This window comes from Phodopus roborovskii, unplaced genomic scaffold, assembly GCF_943737965.1.
Source record: "Phodopus roborovskii unplaced genomic scaffold, PHOROB, whole genome shotgun sequence".
Lineage (NCBI taxonomy): Eukaryota > Metazoa > Chordata > Mammalia > Rodentia > Cricetidae > Phodopus > Phodopus roborovskii.
The window spans coordinates 2,873,281-2,886,224 of NW_026126511.1; the positions used below are offsets into that span (position 1 = coordinate 2,873,281).

General features: G+C 50.3%; 1 protein-coding gene across 2 annotated transcripts in view; it reads right to left on the minus strand.

The window, feature by feature from the left end:
• The window catches only part of Farp1 (FERM, ARH/RhoGEF and pleckstrin domain protein 1), a 158,295-nt gene extending 146,003 nt beyond the window's left edge, over window positions 1-12,292 (minus strand). For both annotated transcript variants that reach the window (XM_051195208.1, XM_051195207.1), the window contains exon 1: window positions 12,119-12,292. In XM_051195208.1, coding sequence (XP_051051165.1) covers window positions 12,119-12,289 — 171 coding nt within the window. In that variant the 5' untranslated portion in view covers window positions 12,290-12,292. The remainder of the gene's footprint in view (window positions 1-12,118) is intronic.
• Window positions 12,293-12,944: the final 652 nt, after the last annotated feature.

The following is a 12,944-nucleotide window of genomic DNA, read 5'->3' on the forward strand; positions in this document are numbered from 1 at the left end:
CTGTGACAAACGCCACGAGACCAGGTACTTCCTTTCCTATTAAGGCTCGAGGAGGCAAACCAGTAGGAAGAAAGTGTCCCAAAAGCAGGCCACAGAGTCAGAGGCAGCCCCGCCCCGCTGTTAGGAGTCCCACAAGATGACCAAGACGCACCACTGTAACACAGGTGCAGAGGGCCCAGGTCAGTCCGGCGCGAGCTCTCTGTGAGCCCCTATGAGCCCAGGTTAGTCAATTCTGGGGGCTTCCTTGTGGTGCCCTTGGCCCTTCTGGCTCCAACAACCCTTCCTCACCTTCTTCCAAGGATCCCCTGAAGTCCACCTAATTAATATTTGCCTATGCGTTTCTGCACCTCCTCCCATCAGTTGACGGATGGAGCCTCAATGACATTTTTTTTTTTAAAATAACTTAAGTTCAGTGACCTGATCACTGGGTTAAGGGCTTGCCAGAGAAAGTCTGACACCCTGAGTTCGGGTTTGAACCACATAAATGTGAAAAGTTTAAAAAAAAAAAATCCACCCCCCCCAAAAAAAACCCAAAACAAATAAAAAACAAAAAGAAACCCAAACTTAGGAAAGGAAAAAGGAAGTGTTTTTGTTTCGGCTCAGGGTTTGACGGTGCAATGCATCATGGCGGATAAGACATGTTGACAGGAAGGTCAGACACTGTCATCTTACAAGACCCAGGCAGGAGACAGAAGTAAAGACTGGTGATCCCCTTTCTATTCATTCCAGGGCCCCAGACCACAGAAGGGGGCTGCCCATTCAACACTGGTCTTCCCACCTCATTTATAAACAGTTCCTTCACAGACTAAGGAGCGGTGAGTTTCCCGGGCGATGCTAAACATGGCCAGCAAAGCCTCAGGAGCCGAGGAGCATGGGGCACGTTCTTCCCCACAACCCTGAGAGGAACCCACCCTGTGCACTTGCACAGAATGCCAGTCCGAAGTACTTTCTGAAGCCATCCCATTAGTGACACTTTGCAAAAAGCGGCCACAGAGACCAATTCATGCAGGATCCATTCATGAAGTCCAAATTAAGCCACCATGGCTGCGCCAAAGCAAAAGGGGCCACCAAAAAAAAAGCTCCACCTCAATGCTACAGTGGAAAGCATCGCCAGAAGGGTCCCAAGGACAGAGGGCACAGAGAAAAGGTACTTGTTCTTATCTAGTACCCTGTGTCCTGCCAACAATGCCCAGAACCCCAATGCTTCTGGGCCCCAAAGGACAGCGTTTCTGAGCCCGACTAAAGGTCAAGCAAGCAAGCGAGGAGGTCAGCACTGTGGCTTGTGCCCACTGGAAGGCTCTCACTAGAAGCCGCCTGCCTTGGCAGGAGGCTAAGGGACGCTGGCTGGCAGCATCTTGGTTTCTATTGACGACAGTCGGAATTCCATTTTGGAGCCTGGGTGCCCGGTCCAGAGCTTTCAGAGAGGAGACTGAAAGAAAGAAATGATGGGAAAGTGACCCCCACCCCCCAAAAAAAGGTCATGAAGACAACAACTGCATTAGTGACTAGGTCAGTGTTGTATACGTTTCCTAAGAGACCGAAGCATTCCCACCTGCAGGGAAGCTCCTTCAGCAGGAAGATAAACAGCCCAGAACAGCTTCAGGAAGTCCCTGAAACTGATCAGATTCACTAGGCCCTTCCTCACCAGGAAAACAAACATACAAACAAGCGGGCTAAAAAGGTCCCATGTCTGAGACCGGCCGAGCCGCCAGGCGAGTTTTAGATCAACCGAGACACCTGTAAGGGACAGGCTGCTGGCAGGCTGCGCAGTGTGCTTCAGGGTCCCAGCTTCGTGAACTGTCACTCACGGTGGGGTGGGCTGTGGTGATGTGGCTGCCTTTGAATCATTTCTGCTCCTGTGAGTAACCCCTTCCCCGAGTAACCCCAATAAAACTCATGGTTTGCCAAGTTGGTCTCTCATGGGTTTCCTTCCTGGGGTGGCTAAACATAGATAAGAATTATGGGTTAGTTTAAGCTGTAAGAGTTAGTTAGTAATAAGCCTGAGCCATTGGCCAAACGGTTTCTAATTAATATGAGCCTCCGTGTGTATGTTTGGGACTGAAAGGCTACAGGACCGGGTGGGACAGAAACTCCTGACTGTGGACACGTGTTGCATCTCCCCAGGAAGTTTTGTCGGTACTCCCCTCAGTCAGTGAGAGCAGTGGTTTGAACCCCAGCAAGCCTGACCGGGAGGTCACCACACAGAAACCAGAGTCTCTGCTCTGAGATCTACCTGGACTCCATGAGCTGTCACCTATGACAGAACCAGAATTAATAAAAGGCAGAGAACTTCTCCCAGCCTGTGCCATGAAACTAGAGATCGCTCCTACTAATTCTGCTAACCCGCGTCTTCTAGGCGCTCTCACGAAGAATTAAACAGCGATATCCCGGTTTCGTTTATTCGGCAGACGCTACAGTTACCATGGAAACCACCTCCTATTTTTGTCACTTGAATTTTCCTGCTGCCACGGCCACAAACAAGCACATGCCCAGGACTCACTGGGTTTACGTGAACAAACGGCATCTTGTTGGTACCCACCAGTGAGGCAGGGCTTACAGACAACGCCAAGAATCAAAACAGGTCCTCGATGCATCCTTTGCTCTCAGTTGCTACGATCAAAACCAGCGTAGGGAGGAAAAGGTTCACTTGGTTCACCGGTTACACTGTAGCATCAAGGGAAGTCAGAGCAGCCTGCGCTCCACACCGGAACCCGAGGGGGGAAACTTAGGATGCGGCCATGAAGGAATGCTGCTTACTGGCTCACTCAGCTTCATTCCGTCATCAACTGAGAAGCCTCCTACACCTGCCCACAGTCCAACCTGAGGGAGATATTCCTTAACGGAGGACATCCTCTCTTCCGTACAAACCCAGCTTGGGTCAAGCTGACAAAAGGTGCCGGCACGTATCCCTAGAGGCATTCTTGGGTCTCGTCGTCGTCGTCGTCCTGAGTGAACGTGGTCCTGTTAGCAACTGTCCCACAGCATGACTGCTTAGCTCAGCAGATCTGCTCTGAAGGCTTCTGCCAGGAGATCAGAGCACAGCAGGCGTGGTGGCCAGACAGAGGGGCTGGCTCACCCATCTTCCTGTTTCTGGTGTGCGTTTACACTGTTGGGGCGGAGCCCCGTGACGGCATCACGGGCAACCGTTCCAGCTTTCAAGGAGGTTTCCCCCCTTTTCAGGGCTTGTGACTGCGTGGAAACTCTGAAAACACTCTCGCAGTGTGTCCAGATCAAAGGTAATTGAAATTTCACCCTCATTCTATTTGTTGACAGAGATCCATACAGAGGAGCCACCATGTCCTATGTTATTGCTCATATTTCAAGTGAATTCCACCGAAATTACATGACGGGCGAGGCAATACAAACCGTGAACGGAATCCTCGGGAAACTGGATCGAAGCATCACTATCTTGGTCTTCACTCAAGGGTGACAAGCTAAAGTCAGTGGTTTCTGGGATGGTTAGGATATCTAAAAGGATTAAACTGAGAAGCATGCCAGAGCTTAGTTACCAGCCCCTATCTGCTATGTCTAGTGTCTAGGCTGAGGCAGATGAGGTGCACTAAGGTCAGCGGAATAATTTAGTAATAATAGTAGAGATGCTAGAAAGGTAGCTCGGTTGTCAGCGTGCTAGCCACCAACGCTTGAGGGCCTGGGTTCTAAGGACATAAAAGCTAGGCACAGTTATACAGGTCTGCAACACAGGCCCCACCCGAGTAGAGGCAGGAACATCGAAGGAGCTTGAGGGCCAGTCTAGCTGACTCCCCAGGATCAGTGTGAGACCGTGCTCAAAAATTCAAGTGGACAGTGATTGAGGAACACACATGGCAGCAGACTCTGGCCTCCACAGCCAATAAGACACAAGTGTACACACACGCACACGCACGCACACGCATGCACGCACGCACATACCTTTCTTGTCAACCTCAGCATCGTTCCTAATGTGTACCCACTAAAAGGAGACAATGTCTCATATAATATTTATCTGTCAGTTGGCCCTTGGTGACCACGGTCTACATACCCATGTTCTCCACGCACTGGCACCTCCCTGCTCCCAACCCATTCACCATGGTCTTCCAATCCCACCCCGTGATGTCCCTCATTTCAGCCCCCTGACATCCCAACTAAAACACTTGGGCTCAAGCTCGGCCCTTATTTATTACCGTGCTGTGTGTGCAACTGGCTAATAACTGCCACGGCCATCCTCCCAGACACAGGACCTTTCTCTGCTACAACTTACAGGTTCCATCATCCCAACGCTCCTATGCCCTCCAACATCAGGGGGAGTGCAGACTGAAGTATGGGGGCCCCCATGGTGGGCTCTGGCTCCCTCCCCGAGTCCTGTGCTCCCCATTGAAGGCTTCACAGATCAGCTAAAGAGAAAACAACTGTTCCTTTCATATCACCTAGGGGAAGAAGTTTGCCAGGGGCCTGTGCCAGCTCACCGCCTACTCATAAATAATGTCCGTCCTTTCTACCAAGACTCGTCGTTGTTTTTCTTCACACTTATCACCGGCAGCACCTGGCCTCCCGTGCTGATAAACACTTACGGAACCCAGATCGAGTTTCCAAGGTCACAGCCCATAAATAAAGAGTCACGGAATCCCACTGTGGGTATCTGGTCCAGCGTTCTGTTCATATAGAGGAGGAGACACAATTCTGAGCGTGTGTGAGGCTCTCACGCACAGTTTCAAAGTCAGTGGGGGCTTTTGTAATTGCTCCACAGAAAACTCCGTACCCTCTTTAGGATCTACAGCCACCACGCCCAACTCAAATGTTCAAAGTAATAAAAAATAAGCAAATGATGAGACACAGCTGGGTGGGACAGCCCAACTCGCAGGCACCTGCCTTCATATCTGCAATCCAAGAGCATCCCCCAAACCATCATCTCAGAATCCTAAGGTCCTCTCAGATACCTTTGTCCAGTCTGCATGGGACAGATGTAGGGGGTCTTTGTTGGAAACCCAACTCTAGGAAAACGGACATGTCTCCGGGCTCAGGAAAAAAGAGACCAAAGCCAAAATTGCATGTAAAGATCTAAGGAAAAAAAAAAATCACCACTTTATTTTATTTTATTTTTTCCTCTTGCTTTGTGCTTTTGAGCAGCTCAAGCGGGGCCTGGTGAGCCCAGGCTGGCCTCAGAACCCTACGCTCAGCCTCATGTGGGCTGGGGGTGCCACATCTGTGCTCCAGCGACAGCACCCAGCACCTGGGAAGCTGTAGTGGCCCACGGCACCTGCTCAGCAGAAACAGGGCTCCAGGCACACTTGCATCTCACAGATCTTCAGAAAACCAAGGGGACATGTGGCTGGCTTAGGTAAGCAACCAGCAGGGTGTAAAGAAAGCCCCAGGTGGGTGTGAACCGCCTGAAAGAGGAATGACCCCTGACCCCTGACCCGGCGTGCCAGTGTTTATTTAAGACATCTTCCTTGTGCCTTCTTTTCTCCATTTCACCCATGCAGCAGCCCTGAGCGTCAGGAGAGCAGCGTGCACTCTGCCTCCTTACTCTTCTACAAGATACTCCATTTTAGCTCCACACTGAAGACCAGAAAGCCGCCCAGCCGATGGGCAACATCAGTCAAGCCGGGACCAGGGGCCTCCATATCCCTCTCCCCCAGCCTTCTTAGATGTAACTATGAAATTTTATTATATTTATTTAAGGAAGAAGAAGAAAAAAAAACAACTTCTCAAACTTCCTACTGTGGCCCGTTTTAATAAACGTCGGAGAAGGACATTCTTGATTAGCATCTATTCTTTTTATTTATTAGGTTCTACTGAGTAAATTTCTTTTTAGGGAGAAAATAGCAGACGGCTGTTAGAACAGGGCCCCATAACTTCTGAGCCGTGGGGCTGGCTTTGATCACTAGAGTAACTAAAACCGAAAGGCACGCACACAAGCATCGCAAACCCACATTTAAATTCCGCTCTTTGTGTGTGAGGAGCCAGGAGGGAGGGTTAATAGTATTTATCTGGAATGATTTATGAAAAAAGAAAAACTTTTTTGTTTTTTTTACTCCATTAAAATAGACTTTCAATTTAACCTCGGGAGGCTAGACCCAGACAGGCCCCATTTATCATCCTAAGTTAAATAACGCACAGAAAGGACCAGACCCAGCGGAGTGGGCTTCAGTACTATTTCAGAAAGTTGGCTAAAGAGCCAAGAGCCACATGGATGAGGAGAAAGAAACGTCTGGGTTGTTTTTAAGAGCCCAATGGACACGTTAAACTCCCTACACTTGATCTTACCGAGGGCTGATTCTTAAGAGGCTATGTGTGCTCCGGACCTTGGCTTTCAAGAGTCAATTAAATTTTATGTAGGTCTATCCTGCTCCTCCAGGAGAGCCAGAAACACAGCAAAGCAGGGGGAAATCCTGTTCCCAGCACAGGTGTATTTCATCTCTCCGAGGGGAGTGGGGAAGCTAACAGGCTTACTGGGGTTTGTCTGCCAGGGTTCATCTCCCTCAGAGAAAGGGAACCTGAGGCAGGACCTCCGAGGAATCCAGAAGGTCAAAGGCTTCATCTCATCTTCAGCCTGGGCTTTTCCTGGCAAAACCCAAGGGGCCACAAAGACAAGACATGGGCTGTTCCAAGATGGCAAACAGGGCCCAAGGGTCAGGAAGATGGCTGGAAAATCCTGTCTGCTGCCACTGCAAGGCCCTTCCCAGAGCCAGACAGCATGGGAGAACAAGCCTCCACTGAGGACCTGCCCAGGTTTCTGTGATGGTTGGAGCAAGGAAAAACCTGTTTCACCTCAAAGGTAATGGAATTTGAAAGCCCTGTTTAATCACTGAAGGCCTCCTGACTTTAGAACGCCCCTAATTAGGAATAACCTGGGCAATTCTGCTACCAACAAAAAATTAGAAAATTCAGTGTGGTCTTTTATAGGATATCAAAGGCTCCTCTCCAGTCTCAGCAAGCATGTGACTGTGAAAATTCGTGGTTTACTTCAGCCTCCTATGGCCCACTGCCAAGGGGTTGGATGAGCTTTAGGGTAACCACCCCAGATCTCTAAGCTCTACTCCAAGACGCTGACACCCTGTAACGTGTTACGCGTCTACCCTCAGCATGTCCTCTTCAGTGGCACTCACTAGATACACAGTAATGACCCCATCTGATCAGAACTTGGTCATTTTGTTTGTTTTAATGACCTCCCCCCCCCCCGAGGTGGCGTAGACCTATGTCTCAGAGACAGGAAGATTTTTTTTTAATTTGAGACTTGATGGGAGATGTCATTCTGTAAATATGTTTCTCTTATTGGTTAATGAATAAAGCAGTGTTGGCCAATAGAAAAGGATGATAGGCGGGACTAGGAGACAAGGAGGAAAGAGGAAGTAGTAAGGAGGAGTCAACATGGAGAGTTCGGGGAGACCAGACCTCCTTACAGAGACCTTACTCCTTACAGACACCAAAAACAACAGCAACAGTAATCCCCGTGTTCGCCCGTCTTGCTGGAGAATTCCAAAGTACAATCACAAAAAGGTGATTCGTCAACATCATTGGGTGCACCCCGACTTTCACAGAACAGACACGGAGAAGGCGGTTTTATATCTGGACCAAACACCTCATTCTGCAGATAAGGAAATGGAGTCTGATCCCAGGGATGTAGAGATTCCTTGTCAGAGTCAGATGCGAGACAGAGATTCCCAGGCTAATTAGAGGAAGGGACAAATGCTGTGTAGGATAAGCACAGAGCCTATGGGTGGGATTTTCAACAATGAGCTAGGTGCCGGGCAGAGATAGGGAGGAGGGGCAGTAACTAAACAGCCCAGACTGGGAATGTGGAGGAACTTGGGGGTTTGACCTGGTAGATTAAGCTAAAGATGCTCCACGAGGCAGATCTCTGTGAGCCAAGGCTATCCTGGCGGAAGCAGTGAGGTCCCAGGCTGGGCAGAACACACAATGAAACAAAAGACTGTCTCAAAAAGGCTCACAAGAATCCGGATCACCGGGGGCACCTGGCCTTGATGCAAACTCGAGACACCACCCACGGTGAATTCCCTCATCTTGAGGCTGGGCTGGCACCAGGCACTTCCCAGAACCACCCTGGGAGCCCAGTGCACGAAGCTACCAGGCTGCCTTGTGTGGAGATGAGAAAGTCACACACAGGTCTGGTGATCGATGGATGCCATGTCAAGACCCAACGGCACGGGTCTGTCATGGGTTGTGAGAAGCAAAGCCTTGCCCAGGTAGAAGGTGCTTCCATTCTGTCCGTCACGCCTCATCAGGCAGATGAGGAGTCTCAGTTCTCAAAGGTGAAGGCCAAGGGCTCAGAAGTGTCACAGAGGGGGGGGGGTCCTTGCCTCCTGAGGGTCTACTGCTTTCTCCTAGCATCCCCCAGAGGCAAGATATTCACACCTGCTGGCAAAGGAAGCAAGCTACACAAACTGGAGAGCTACCTTAGCATCTGAGGAAATCAAGGAGAGGCAAACACAGGTAGGAGCCCAGTGTGATTCCGTCCCTGACCACTGGAGAGGCTGCATTCTGCCCCCTGCCAGTACCACCATTCCTGCATCTCATTGCCCGCCCGGCCCGCTGTATTTTCCTTGGTGCTAGTAGGCCTGCTCAAGAGGCCAGGCCAGGCCAGGCCCTACTTCCTCCTTGGCTCTCCCAGGCTCTTCCTACAGTGACCAGCCAGAGAGAAGCTAAACACAGGGAGAAGTGGCCATCTGCCTCCCCAGCCACCCTCCCTGGTGGGGCAGGTTTGTTCACCAAGGGGTCGGGAGAACCAGACATAAAACCTTCACAGGGACCTTCACGGGAGCGAAGGCTGGTGGGGGAAGGGAGCCCTGTGCCTCAGGTGTGATTCAAATTTTCCCAGGCCTGGGACCCTCTGTGTTTTATACGGTTCATCGGAAGAGAAAGGTGTGCTATCGGACGGTGAGGTGTGGTTTATTTGCACAGTGTTTTCAACATCGGGATGATAAAACACACCCGGCAAGAGCTTCCTATAAATGTTGGTTTTAAACTTTCCACTGTGAAAAGGAAGGGTCTAGAACGACGTCCAGGTTCAACACTGCAGAGCTAGCCGCGAGTGGAAAAGACTGGTGTTATCTACTGCCCTGGCTTCCCAAAAGGCTCAATTCTTCAAACATTTCTAAACGGAAAAAAGATGAAAAACCACCACCAAGGACATGGTTTGTTTCCTCGTGCAGGAGTTGGTGAGGGAGCCGGCATCCATGTTTGAACACAAATGTACTAATAATAGGCCCAGGAGACTTGATCCCCAGGTTAAGACAGGGTTCATTGAAGTCAGACGCCCCAAAGGAAGTTGCAGAAGCATCTGGCTTGGTGACCTGCTCATCTGCAGGACAAATGCTTGTGTGCAATGAGAATATGTTCACCAGGATGCCCCATCCTGCCCTTGTGGACCACCTTGAAGAACTCTTAGCCAAAAGCTCTGAAGCAAAGATAGTAGAGAGCAATTATCAGAAGCCGGACTGGTCTCCGCAATCCTGAGGCCACTGTCTGTCACTCCTTCCTTCCCATCCTTGGAATGACTGAGCTCCATGAAGCCTTGATGGCTCCCAGCCGTGGGATGGCCTGGACGTTAGCTATTCTTGAAGAGCACAAGGCAGAGATTTGAGATTTAGAACCTGCTCCAGCCAGCCAGTGACGGCTGATAATCCATCTGCCTTTCTACAGCCAGTGTAAGGAAAACCTCTGTAGCCTGTGGGCTGGGGAGGCACACTCTAACCGAAACAGAAAAAGGCTAAAAGATATGGGTGGAAGAGACGCGTTAAAAACTACTAAACTCCAACGGTAAAACAATAGACTCCCATTGGCAAACACTTAGTGACCACCAATCTCAATCACCTATCTTCCCAGCATGGGGGGTTTGGGAGGGTGGGGAGGATGGAGGGGAAGGTGTGGAGATCAGAAAGCAGGTCCCTTCCCTGGGAAGCCAGCAGCCAGCGTCAAAGGCACCCAAAACTTTGCAGACACTGTATGCGAATCATTTTTCTAGTCATGGAGCATCAAGGGTTTCAAAGCAGGTACTCAGAGGTTAAGAACACTGCCTCAGAGAGAAACAACACAAGCATCCTGGGAGAAAGTGGAATTTTTGCCCCAGGCAGCGTGGCTCTACCTTGACAAGGGTACAGAGAAGCCTGAAAAGCTCCCCCTCTCTCCTCCACCAGCCACTGCCTGAGGCGGAAGGCAGGCTAAAGGAATGAGGGCCATTAAGGAGGGAATATGGGGAAGAGTGTCAGGTGTTAGAAATGGAAAGAATCGCTATCAAAAATTGTGAAGAGAGAGAGAGAGAGAGAGAGAGAGAGAGAGAGAGAGAGAGTGTGTGTGTGTGTGTGTGTGTGTGTGTGTGTGTGTGTGAATGACCTCGGAGGTGTTCCTCTAGTCTACCTTTACTTTGCGACAGGATCTCTCACTGGCCAGGACCTGACCAAACAGGTTAGGATGGGTGTGCAATGAGGGCTCCTCGTCCTCAACCCTGAGATTACACATACACACCGCCACGACAGGATTGGTTTTTAAAGGTGGACATCCAAATCAGGTCTCGTGTCTGTACGTGAACAGCTCTGCTCGCTGCAGCGCCCCCCCCCCCAAATAATTTTAAGAGACGGAAATACAATTCTATTATCACATAGTCCCTACACGTTTCTACCCCGACGGTAGCTGGGTATGGGGGGAGACGTTCGCCGTTTGTGAAGAATCACAGTGAATAGGGTACAGAGAGCCCTCAGTCTGCACACACATCAGCATTTGATGGCTCCTCGGCCAGCACAGGACAGCATTGCTGGAGCCTGGGCTCCTCAGGCTAAAAGGAAGAGAAATGAATACTTCACCAAACCAGTCTAGCAAGGCGGGGGGGGGGTTTCCTCAGCGGGGGGCAGGTGTTTTCCCAATGTATTCTACAATTCCAGAAACTAGCTGTGGCTTTGTGCACTGGAATATGAAGTCCTAGGCTAAGTCCCTGAAAGGTGAATTTCCTCAGCAAGAAAATTAAAAAAGGTACAAAGGCCATTCGCCATGTGCGATAAAATTGGTAGTTTTAAGCACAGCCATCCTGAGGTTTATCTTTCCCTGAGACACTTAATTCACACTCCCTGAACAACGTCCTGTGAAATAAATATAACTAACTGAATCATATCCCACAAATGATTAAATGATGGGTTACCACCGTTAACGCCGACTATTAAGTTTCAGGCACTCTAGCCAACAGAAATAATGAGCAAATGGATTGCCTCCACTTTGGAAACAGGTGTGTTCCAAACGGCCGTCTCAGAGTCGGTTGCTGGGTTCTTCCTCTACAACCTACGGTCCACACAGTGGCGGCTCACCAAGACAGAACACAGAGGAGGCAGGAAGTGTGCTGAGGTGTCTCTGGATGGCCAAGGTCTCTGTTCTGGGAACTTCAACCCCACACCGGGCATGGCGCCTGTCTGTAGCAAGGCGGGAGGCTGGGAAGAGACCTAGTCGGCTGTCAACAAACAGCATAAGGTGCCAAGGGCCCAGAGTATGGGAGGACACTGGTTCCACCTATCATGATTGCTTTCCTGGCCCCGGGATGGGGGGTGGGCGGTCCTGGTTCTGCAGAGGTCACATGGAAAGCCTGGGCCAATGTTTGCTTAACTCCCCGTAGAGGAAGGCCACGAGAAGGTGAGTTCCTCATGTGGAACTCTGATGGTTTCCTCAGGATGGCGTTACACGGTTCCAACACACACTCACTCCAGTGAGAGAAGAGTCAGTGATTTCGTATTAAACCACAATCCACTTAGAGTACCGCCCTTGCCCCCAACCTTAACACACTACTACTGCATAGCTTTAGATGTACTTATACCACTTAGTATACATTAATCAGTTATGCTTGATATATACAGGCATTCTACATACAATATATAACACACACACACACACACACACACACACGCACGCACGATGACCTCTATTTGTGTCTGGGAAGTCACAGTAAAACAGAAGCTAAGCCATCCATGTCACTGTACGTACAAGTGGCTCCTGCACAGATCTGGCAAACGCATCACTCAGAACCAGAACGGATCAATGATGCCTTATTAGGAGTGAGAAACAAGATGCCGGAGCACACAGACAGACCCTCAGTGCCTCGTGGCACCGGGTGCCCACACCCTTGGACAAACCCCTGGCTTACCGGGACTTCAAAGGTCTCCTGCGTGTCATCCAGCATCTGGATTCTGACGGTCATGAGTTTTCCTGAAGGCGTGGGTGGCGGTTTCTGTCCTCGTTCCAAGGTGCTGATCCCCGAATTCTCTGGGGCCCCCAGGCGCGATGCCGGGGTGGGCTTCTGCTCTATCTCTCCCATGATGGCAGCTTACTTAATATCTGCAGGGAACAAAAAGAGACATGTCAGGAGAAAGGGCTCTGCTAAAGCCACCAAGGTCACTCTTGCAGGTCTCCACCTGCTTTGGGTCCCCACACCAGGTAAGAACCCTCGGTGACCCTCCACACGGGAGACACACACGGCAGGCTCCAGCCCACCTGCCTGAAATGTCACAATGAGGCATGTTTGCACACCGAATGTTATTCTTTTCTAGCTTCACGGTCAGCTCTTAACCGTTCATACGGCAGACTAGGCTGTGTTCGCTCTATCGGTCTCTGTCTCCAATCACCAGTTCCGCTTTCCACGCCTTTAAAGCCGGTGGGGAGAGGCCAACAGGGCCCTGGCTGTCACTAAAATCCACTAATTATCTTGTAGGGACTCGGTCACAAACTAAAGAGGGTGGTCATTCTGCAGAGCAGAGGGCGGGCCACACACAAGGGCCCCAGCTGATGAGCTGAGGACATAAACCCAGGGAGACATGCCAGACTGTGGCTAGGCCTTTAATGACGAGAACTTTGCCGTTCACTTCTTTCTCGCCACCCAACCCTCCAACTACCCCCTTTCCCATTCTAGTTATCGACAAAGGTATTTTTCTAAAAGACAAGCAACCCTCTTCGCTCCCAAGCAGTCCGCCCTC